The sequence below is a fragment of the Abramis brama genome (assembly GCF_963993115.1).
Source record: "Abramis brama genome assembly, chromosome: 20".
Taxonomy (NCBI): domain Eukaryota; kingdom Metazoa; phylum Chordata; class Actinopteri; order Cypriniformes; family Leuciscidae; genus Abramis; species Abramis brama.
This window is the reverse complement of record NC_139982.1, coordinates 15919225-15930818: the sequence shown is the minus strand read 5'-3', so window position 1 is coordinate 15930818 and position 11594 is coordinate 15919225. Positions and strand designations below refer to the sequence as shown.

Sequence of the window (11594 nt, the reverse complement as noted above, 5' to 3'; positions counted from 1 at the left end):
TTGTCCTGCTTTTATTTTTAGTGCAAAACAGTTAATTCAAACTTTAGCATCAAAATATACTCAGTGCTTATTTGATTTTCTCAGTTGATCTATTTAAATTCTTAAAATCACAGTAATGTTTTTGTGTTATTCATACATTCAAGTGCTTTGTGTTAATTTTTGATACATTTTTTTTTTACAGTTCTAAGTGGTCTCTTTTCTCTCGGCCTTGTCGTATTAGATCTGGAAGCGTATTGGTCATGAACGCAGAGTGTTTTCCCTTCAGGTTCTTGCCGGGTTTCTGCGCCAGTCCAATGCCGAGATACTCAGCCTCATCCTCATATTCAGGCCAGTGTGTCAGACCCGGACCATTCGGAGATCTGCCGAAAAATAGACATATTAGAGTGCAGAAACAATATACTTTGTTCTTCTACACACACAGAGAGAGAAAATCAGGACGGATATTTCACCCAGTGTGTGCAAAGTTCCCCCAGTAGGCCATCACTGTCCTGCATAGCTCTTCCTCTTCCTTTGTGAAAGGAGCTAAAGGGGTTGAACCGTTAAATGATGTTTTACTACTTATTTAAAACCCTTTCAGAAAATGTCAGTGTTGGTAAAGAATGCATTTGTTTTTGCAATCGTGAGTCTTACCGGTTGCTTTGAGATGAGCTTTAGCAAAGCAGGTTCCCTGAATAAAGAAAAGTTCATCCGCATGGTCGACACCAACAAAGCTGGGTCTTTTCTTCTGGACCATACTGGGAGGATGCTGGAACTCGTACAGGTAAACCGGCGCTCCTGAGCCTAAAATCACAACAGGGTTCCTTGGTTTTACACACGTTTTTACTCACAGAGTAGTTCAATGTGATTTTGGGGAGCAAAAGGATCATGTAAACATGCACCTCTCTCTCTCTCTCTCTCTCTCTCTTTCTCTCTCTCTCTCAGTTCATTGATTAGGCTGCATTCTGAAATGATTAACACGAGGGCTTAAAATGTATATATAAATATTTTAATATTTAATTATTAATATACTTTAATATTAATTTAACACAATTGTTTAATATAACTAAATGCTAATTTATTTTAATTTAAATATATAATATTTTCATGCATTCTGAAATGTTTAACATGAGAGCTTAAGTTTTTAAATCATATTGAATTAAAAATGTAAACAATTTAAAATACTAATGTACATAATAAATTTTTTTTTTTAATGTATTTTAATATATTAATTTAAATATTTGCATAATTTAACAATTAACTAAATAAAGGGGGAAAAAATTATATGAAAAAGTGTGAAAAATATTATGATTTTTTTAATGTATTTGAAAAAAGTCTCAAATCACCAAAATTTTTAAAGATCATTTATTTGATTAAATTACAGTTATACTTTGAAATATTATTACAATTTAAAATAACTATTTTCTATTTGAATTTATTTTAAATGTAATTTATTCCTGTGATTAACATTGAATTTTCACATGATCTTTCAGAAATCATTCCAAACTTTTTAGCGGTAGCGTTTATAATTTTGTTAAAATTTAAATTTAATAAACAACATATTAGTTTTAGTTAATTTAAAGCGTCTCAGATTACAACTGTAACCCTGGTTCCCTGAAAAGGGAGCAAGACGCTGCGTCGAGACGCTGTGCGAACATTATACCCACGACGCCATAGTAACAAGTGCCTGTCACTGTGAAATCTCTGCGCACACTGAGATGAAAGCACATGTGCCCCTGTAGTGGAGCCGAGGTCAAGGTCATAAAACCTCACGAATGTGTGCGGCAAGGCTAGCAATCCGCCGCATCACAAATATCTTGGAGGGAACCCTGACGATAATGCTTTAAAAGCAGCCATATTCCTAGTCGAGTGAGCCCGTATAGCCAAAGGTGAAGGCTGACCGGCCGACTCCTAAGCAAGTGAGATGGCCTCGACCACCCACTTTCCAGAGGAGGGCTATCGAGGAGAGACCCTAGGTCCGAGAACCATTCTCGAGCCGGCCAGAACGGGGCTACTAACAGAAGACGGGCCCCGTCCCGGCGATCTCTCTCCAGAACTCCCGGGAGCAGAGCGATTGGGGGGAAAGTTTACAGGTGTAGCCTCGGCCACATCTGTACTGGGGGAGCTGGATGCACAATGCCGAGTTCACACTGCATGATTTTCGGGTCACTGTTCTTTTCACACTGCACGACTATCTGGGGTAACATTCAGTTGCTGCTGTGTGCACACTGATGGTGACGGGGTTTCACACTGCATGACTTTACAAAAAAAATAATCGCAGACAACTTCTGTCTGGTCTGCAAACTAAGTGTAATTAGATATGGTCTGTCCACTTGGTACGGTGATCTATCTGTAAAATCAAAATCAAAAATACTATATATTGTTAGAACTTCAATGAAAATGATTGGACTGAAAGATGAGCAATGCACATTAAATGAGGCACAAAGGATTTTAAGCGACCCATCTCATGTACTCTACCGCTCTTATGAACTTTTACCATCTGGAAGAAGGTACAGAACTCTCCGTTAGAAATGGAACAGGTTCAAAAACTCTTTTGTACCGGTATCAATTAGACTGATGAACATGAATTAGTGAAGTTTATTTACTTTTATGTGTATGATGTGTATATTTTGTGTCATTTTTTTAATATAGGCTATCAGGTTTTGGCGAAATGCTGGCTCTGGAGTCCATTACAAATTTCCCTATCATCCCTACCATTACAAATTTCCCTATTTCCCTCAGATCGCGTCTTTGATAATTCACACTGTGTTATTGTCACTCGCGTGAACAAGCACCGATTTGCCTATGATTTCGGGCATTTGACGGCGATCTCACAAAACCTGTCAGCGAGTGAAAATTGGGCCTAAAATCGTTCATTGTGAACTTGGCATAAGGGAGAACCACATCAAACAATGAGTCGTCTCTAGAGATGCAAAGAGGTCTACAGGTCCACAGGAGCTCCACCACCTCGGGGTGGAGTCTCCATTCCCCGGGCCTCAGCCCCTGCCTCGACAGGATGTCTGCTCCCTGGTTTTGATGCCCAGGGATATAGCCTGCTCTCGAAGAAAGCAGTTTCCCCTGGGCCCACAGGAGGATTTGGTGTGCCAGTCTGTATAGGTGGAGCGACCACAGACCCCCCTGATGGTTGATATAAGAGACCACTGCAGTATTGTCCATTTAGACAAGCACATGATGGCCCCTCAGGTCTGGGAGGAAGTGTTTGAGTGCTCGAAACACCGCCATCATTTCCAGCCGATTTATGTGCCAGGAAAGGAGATGGTCCTGCCACAGACCTTGAGCCAAGTGACCAATCATGATCGCCCCCCACGTTTTTTTTTTTTTTGTTTTTGTTTTCTTCATTGATTTATGAAGTGGCGTTTCTGAGTTTGGAAATGTATTGGTGAATGTTTAATGCTGTAAAGAGAAGTTGATCACATGACAACTGTTAACTAATCAGATGTCTTAATGAATGAAACTGCTTGCACCTGTGGCTAAGGTTGTTGTGTTGTTCTCCCTAAAGAAGGCATGGGCCGAATAGCTTTGTAATTCTAAAGAGAGTCGTGGTTATCCTAAAGTTTTCTTTGATGGACTACTAAAAACCCTAGACCATCTTGACTGTGTAGCATCTGGACCAATCAGACACACACAAATTATTCATTATATTTAATAATCCAGCAAACTCACTCTTTCAACAAAGGTCTATGAAACTTCCCCCAAAACTAACATCCAAATGAAGCTGACACACTGGCAGAACCCGGTGTCCTGCTACAGGACACATTAAGACTGATAAGAATGTTTACGACCCAAAAAGGAATTTGCAGAGGGCTGTGACACTCACTTAATTCTTGCTGAGAAGGAGAAATAAACCCTTTTAATACTATATATTCTATATACAGTGCAATGCATAAGTGAATACACCCATGCTAAAGGACTAAAAAGAGGAATAAAAAATCATATTTTGGAAATTGAACTTAATGCCTTAATTTAAAAAATTAGGAAAAATCCAACCTTTAAGGACACCAATTTTCTTTGTGAATGAATAATGTATCGTAAATAAATAAATGTTCTTCCTTAAAATACATGGTGCATAAGTGAGTACACCCCTATGTTAAATTCCCATAGAGGCAGGCAGATTTTTATTTTTAAGTATTTTTTTTTTTTTTTTTTTTAGGATACTATGCATCCTGATAAAGTTCCCTTGGCCTTTGGAATTAAAATAGCCCCACATCATCACATAGCCTTCACCATACCTAGAGATTGGCATGATTTTATTTCAGTTAGCCTAAAAGCTAGTTTGATTTGCATTGAGAGATGATCTTATGGAAAGTACCCCATGCCAATCTCTAGGTATGGTGAAGGCTATGTGATGATGTGGGGCTATTTTAATTCCAAAGGCCAAGGGAACTTTATCAGGATGCATAGTATCCTAAATTTTTTTTAAAAAAAATACTTAAAAATAAAAATCTGCCTGCCTCTATGGGAATTTAACATAGGGGTGTACTCACTTATGCACCATGTATTTTAAGGAAGAACATTTATTTATTTACGATACATTATTCATTCACAAAGAAACAAAGTGTCCTTAAAGGTTGGATTTTTCCTAATTTTTTAAATTAAGGCATTAAGTTCAATTTCCAAAATATGATTTTTTATTCCTCTTTTTAGTCAACTTTAGCATGGGTGTATTCACTTATGCATTGCACTGTATAACCACTTGAGAAATGTATTAACGCATCTAATTTTCCCATCTCATGATTTTCCTTTTATGTGGTTTGGCCTATGTATTCTTTTAAACTCTTTTGGGTTAATGTTTCAGACTTGCATACTATGGTTAACCAAAATCATATGTGTGGCATGTTTAGTCTCTATAAACTCCAATCTTCGTCCCCCATTTGTTAATTTACATTACATTTTGCTAACTTTGTGACGCATTAGTATTATAAGAATCTTGAAGATTCTTTTCTTAAACACCCAATGAAATTACATATTCAAATGCCCTGCTAGAACACAATGGGTCGTAAAATCTCCCTCCAAAGGGAAAACTTCTTATTGGCTCACACACCTCCAGAGGGTGTGACATCTTCACGCTTTAAAAATCACTGATCACAAGATCAGCACGCTTACTTAAGTTTTCTGAGGACCCCCAAGCTTGTGCCAGGCTGCGGCCTTGTCTTTCCATTCACCAAAGATCCTCTGACTCACACTGGTTCTCTCTCATCAAGACAACATCAGCAAAGATCAACTGGAGCCTCAACAATCAGAAAAGTTTGAGCGAGACATGCAAGTATCGAACTTAGTCTCATTATTTGATATATTAAGTATCCTTACCCCTTTTAAAGAGGGGCATGTTAGAACTAAACTGATGGTTTGCTCAAGGCTGATGATCTGCTGAATTTCAAACAATGCAATAACTTCTTGCTTTCCTGTATTCTGCTTCAGATTTCTTTCTCTTGGTAAACTGTATGCATGTATGTGTGTGTATGTTAGAGTAGTTTAAGTGTTTAGTCTAGTTAATAAAATCTTGTTCATGTCACACGTAAAGTTGTCCGTGTCTCAAGCTCATATCTGGAGTCTCTAATCATAGGTCTTGACTACTTGCTCTTAGTAGTAATATTACTTGCTCAGTTAACAGGTTAATTGACTGTAATATTAATTTACAACATTAAGTTAATTCTATTAACTGAGCCAAATATTCATAATCAATTATAACAAGTTATTATTTATTAATTATTATTATTGGTTATTAATATTTAATAGAGCTAATTTGCTCCAACTGGATACTTCTCCTTTAGATGCGCTCTCTTCTATTGGACTTTGTACAAAGAATCATTGCTTGCAAACACATATTAGTTGTAATAATATGAACAAGAGAAAAGGTTTCTTTTACTCCTTGCTCAGTTCCCTCCGCATTATAGATATATTGCAACTCATAACCTATGCATTGGCAATCCGAGCCATAGATTCTTTAATGCATCCATAATACGCGCTGCCTCAGCAAACCGCAATTTAAGCTTTCTTCCTTTTTATTTATTTAGATCAAGAGGAAAGCCAACAGGGGCAGAGCTAAAACTCCTGAAAGTGCATTCTTTTCTATACGTTGGTAAATTTATGAATGAACACTTTTTCTTTTATGAGAGCTGACATACATGCTCCGCTCCCAGACAAACATGTATGCCCACTCGTAATGTAGTGAGGGCAGGGAGTGACACACGATTCAAAATGCTGCTTGCTTTATATGCTGGAGACTGGCGTGGCGAGTCTTCAGTTTCTCCCATTTCAATACTAACAAGTATTCAAGAAGTTTATAAGAAGTTCCTCAGAACTGGGTAGCTGCAGTATCGGTGACTTACTCGAGGATGGAAGAAACCGCAATGCGTGCTTCACACCCTGAGATGAGACACTGGACCTGGCAGGTGAAGACAGAGAAAGGGCGAAGCCCGTCTCTAACCCCTCTGCCAGATCCATATGCGAACTCAACGACTCTGCCTCGGCAAGAGCGGGAGTGCCGCGCTCTCAACGGTAGCCGTTCTCACAATGCTCGCGTTCAGCCCCCCTCGAGTGCTGACTGAGCGTGATGCGCTCCTAACAAACACACAGTACATGTGTATCCCCACCCGTAATGTAACGAGGGCAGGGATGAACACACTGAAATTCTGTTTGTTTGCCATTATCTTTTTTTTTTAAGGGTGAAAAAACTCCTGCCTAAAAATTTTCTATAGACAGACAAAAAACACCAGGGACATGGATTTAACATAGAGTGCTTGCTGAAGACACAGAAGCTAGTGACTGTTTGTTCCAGGTGTGCTTTATAGCTTCCTGGTCGATGATGTCACCCGCCTGTGACGTTCCGTCACGCCATTGGACTGATTTCATACAGTGGGGAGAACAAGTATTTGATACACTGACGAATTTCCAGGTTTTCCTACTTACAAAGCATGTAGAGGTCTGTAATTTCTATCATAGGTACACTTCAACTGTGAGAGACGGAATCTAAAACAAAAATCCAGAAAATCACATTGTATGATATTTAAATAATTAATTTGCATTTTATTTCATGACATAAGTATTTGATCACCTACCAACCAGTAAGAATTCCGGCTCTCACAGACCTGTTAGTTTTTCTTTAAGAAGCCCTCCTGTTCTCCACTCATTACCTGTATTAACTGCACCTGTTTGAACTCATTACCTGTATAAAAGACACCTGTCCACACACTCAATCAAACAGACTCCAACCTCTCCACAATGGCCAAGACCAGAGAGCTGTGTAAGGACATCAGGGATAAAATTGTAGACCTGCACAAGGCTGGGATGGGCTACAGGACAATAGGCAAGCAGCTTGGTGAGAAGGCAACAACTGTTGGCGCAATTATTAGAAAATGGAAGAAGTTCAAGATGATGATCAATCTCCCTCGGTCTGGGGCACCATGCAAGATCTCACCTCGTGGGGCATCAATGATCATGAGGAAGGTGAGGGATCAGCCCAGAACTACACGACAGGACCTGGTCAATGACCTGAAGAGAGCTGGGACCACAGTCTCAAAGAAAACCATTAGTAACACACTACGCCGTCATGAATTAAAATCCTGCAGCGCACGCACGCACCCGTCTGAAGTTTGCCAATGACCATCTGGATGATCCAGAGGAGGAATGGGAGAAGGTCATGTGGTCTGATGAGACAGAAATGGAGCTTTTTGGTCTAAACTCTACTCGCCATGTTTGGAGGAAGAAGAAGGATGAGTACAACCCCAAGAACACCATCCCAACCGTGAAGCATGGAGGTGGAAACATCATTATTTGGGGATGCATTTCTGCAAAGGGGACAGGACGACTGCACCGTATTGAGGGGAGGATGGATGGAGCCATGTATCGCGAGATCTTGGCCAACAACCTCCTTCCCTCAGTAAGAGCATTGAAGATGGTCTTCCAGCATGACAACGACCTGAAACACACAGCCAGGGCAAATAAGGAGTGGCTCTGTAAGAAGCATCTCAAGGTCCTGGAGTGGCCTAGCCAGTCTCCAGACATGAACCCAATAGAAAATCTTTGGAGGAAGCTGAAAGTCCATATTGCCCAGCAACAGCCCCGAAACCGGAAGGATCTGGAGAAGGTCAGTATGGAGGAGTGGGCCAAAATCCCTGTTGCAGTGTGTGCAAACCTGGTCAAGAACTACAGGAAACGTATGGTCTCTGTAATTGCAAACAAAGGTTTCTGTACCAAATATTAGGTTCTGCTTTTCTGATGTATCAAATACTTATGTCATGCAATAAAATGCAAATTCATTATTTAAAAATCATACAATGTGATTTTCTGGATTTTTGTTTTAGATACCGTCACTCACAGTTGAAGAGTACCTATGATAAAAACTACAGACTTCTACATGCTTTGTAAGTGGTAAAACCTGCAAAATCGGCAGTGTAACAAATACTTGTTCTCCCCACTGTAGGTGCTTCACGACAAATCACATAGAGGCGTTCCCACCACAGCATCTCGACGCAGCTCGAGTTCCCTTGAAAGGGAACTAACTTTTTCCCTGACATTGACGGAATTTTTCGGAATTTATACGGTCGGGGGCGCTCTTACGCATCTCTTGAAAGAGTACAGAATCTCCTGATCAAAACACAGACGAAGAAGAAGAAACAAGACGAAGAAGAAGAAACAAGTCACAGAAAATTTCTTATGCACATGTGAAAATAACGTGATGTTCTATGTTTTGATCATCGTTCTGATTCTGATCTGGATGTAGACAAAAATGCGATTTTTTTTTTTTTCAACTGTTTGTTCAAAATGTTGTTTTTTGTATGAAATTTAACACATTGAAGTGTTGATAAAAACATAATGCATAAAGCTAGAATTAGTTTTTTAAAGCAGAGGTTTTGCTCTCTTTTTTTAAACGTATTTCATGTCAAATATTTATACAACTAAATATTCTAGGGGCCATGAAAATGTTGTGAAAATTATCAAAAATGCTGGCGGTGGCTGGCAACTTTAAAAAAACAAAAAACAAACTTTAACTATATACAGTGTTTACACAGTTGCAATAGTTAAATATGAATGAATCAGTAAATTATTGCTTCTCACCGCTGTGGTATTTTGCCAGTTGGAGGGTGGGGATATTAAAAAACACATCCCCCATCATCTCTCTATAAATGTCTCTGATTTGAATGGGGTCGTTTGTGTCGCCCAGGTACTCATTTGCCACCAGGTCAATAATCCATCGATCCCTGGGCTAAAGGGAATTGAGTTCAAAGCACAGAATTCAAAGAAAAAAAAGTGAAGAAAGATTTGAACTATTAACTGAGAGGTTAAAATTACATAATGTAAATGTGCATCTTACGTCAGGGTAATTCAGGGTCAAGGCTTTTGTGGCTTGCTCTTTATCCATCCCATCAATCCATCCAGGACCGAAAAAATACTAAGGCGAAATAACATTCAACTTTATGCATAAAAAAACCCCCTAAAATATGAATATATTATAAATGCATCTGAGATCATTGTGTGTGTGTTGATTTCATACAGTTGATGCCTTTTATTTTCAACAAGCATTTTGATTAGCTTGAATTTGTGAATGAATGTTCTATTTTTTTTAAAGATCTTTAAGATACAGGCAATGCCTGTACACAACCATCATAAAATGATAAAAATCCATCCAATGATTTCTTATATGTTTTCCCCTGTCTCAAATCAAGCCGTTCGACCGTGTGACGTCACACGGTCGGACGCCCCTCCCACGATTGTTAATTGACAGCAGCGTTTCAACACAGACCCGCCCTCGCTCGTGAGCGAGCTGTCATCATAGTCCGCCATTGTTGATACGCTGGAGCAGAATGGCGTCTCAGCGATTGTGGTGTTCTGTTCTTGGGTGCAATAAGGAACACAGCAGTCATTTTGATGTTCCTAAATCCGAACCGCTGAAGACGCAGTGGCTGAGTTTTGTTTTCGAAGGGAATATTCCCCACGATCAACATCAATGCTTTCATGTTTGCGCGAATCAATTCGCGCATAACCAGACTGCTTTACAAACGAGGGTCAGTATAAAGCTGGTTTTGCTAAGAAGCTGCTCCTGAAAAAAGGATCGGTACCAACTATTCGTGTTCCTGTTGCACCTCCAGAATAAGTGAGTGTAACGTTTTATTAACCTTTATTTTAATCTTTATATTAATCTTTGCAAATCGCTTGCATGCTTCACGATGAATGTGGCTAAGGTTTACACTAAGGATACATTACGGCATGTTTTCTATGTACGATGTTCTCAATATAATTCATAATCCCACGTTTATAATGAACAACGCGTTATGGTTATTGTGTTATTACAAACTGTACGCAGGTGTTAAAGTTAACGTGGTAATACTACACTAAGCTTACTTTTGTAGATGGTTTATAACGGTGTCTGTTACTGATTAAGAAGTAATGTAAAAAAAAAACAGTTATAACTGCATGAAGATGAATGGTAACAAAAAAATCTTAGGTGTCCTTCAACTACTGTTAGAAAAATTCCTGCCGTGACCTCATGTCAGTGCTTCAGCCCTGACAGTTTACCTAACACTGCATAGATAACGTTATGCATCACTGACAAGCCTACATTTACCGAAAAAATGTTTTTCATGACCATTAGCTGTAACACCAATCTGTTAATGAACGTATACATCAGTAAACACATAGCGTTCGTATCTCACTACTCTACCCTGCCAGTACACACAAAGATAGATCAAAGTGACATTACGTTAACCAATCATTCAGAAACGTCCTGTTCGAGCCTTAATTGTCAAACTTCTTTGGGGCCGTCATCTTGTTCCGTGTCCGACTCCGGATCAAATTGATACGGTTGAGACTCCTCAGAGACTCCCGCTGCCATTCTTCAAAATATACCCTCAACTGTTGTCAAGGCAACACTCCACGCGTGTTGTTGTGTCAAAACGACCCACAGAACAGAGGGGCGGGGTGAGCAAAGCTCATTATCATTTAAAAACACATGCACTTAAACGGGGTGCTGAAAACAGCTGTTTTTGACCAGGTAAAATGAGTGTTTTCTTACAATACTAAATTAAAGTATATTACAAACTTTTAATTTAGACCCTAAAGAATCATATTAGCTTGTACAAAAATGGCATTATATGAATCTTTAAGAATTTCAGCCTTTGAATTACAGTTTTTGTCTCATTTTTGATGTAAAAAAAAAAGAAAGAAAAAGAGTCAAATTGAAGTAAATCAAACCAGGTGAAAGATGCATCTGCATACTGTGACGAGCACCAAAAGGACTCATCAGCGTCGCCTGGGAAATAGACGAGGAGCACCTGCACGCCCTCGTCACAGGCTGATCGGCCCCAGCTGCGGTCCATCAAGCAACAGCCACATAAGCCGCATGGGCTTTGCCAGAGGGTGAGACACCTCTCCATGAGACAGAACTCTAACGCCTGTTCTCTATCTTTCTCTAGAAAGCAGCGGGTGAACGATCAGCCTCGCAGGAGCACAGCCCAGACTCGCTGCACCACAAGGAAGACAACACACACTTCACTGGAGCACCCACCCTAATCCTTCACTGGGTTTTGTCACTTTGTAAATAAATCCACCCTCCGGGCACTTTGTTTGAGCTATCCTTGTCGTGTGATTCTTCACCCCCG

The 11594-nt window shown here is 39.6% G+C and overlaps 1 protein-coding gene across 1 annotated transcript in view; it reads right to left on the bottom strand.

The window, feature by feature from the left end:
- Window positions 1-29: 29 nt before the first annotated feature.
- Window positions 30-11594, bottom strand: part of LOC311070314 (uncharacterized protein) — a 61214-nt gene continuing 49649 nt past the window's right edge. Inside the window, exons 21-25 of the mRNA XM_084094094.1 lie at window positions 9311-9388; window positions 9055-9202; window positions 631-780; window positions 450-522; window positions 30-359 (exon numbers count right to left, since the gene is read on the bottom strand). Coding sequence (XP_083950220.1) covers window positions 176-359; window positions 450-522; window positions 631-780; window positions 9055-9202; window positions 9311-9388 — 633 coding nt within the window. The 3' untranslated portion in view covers window positions 30-175. The remainder of the gene's footprint in view (window positions 360-449; window positions 523-630; window positions 781-9054; window positions 9203-9310; window positions 9389-11594) is intronic.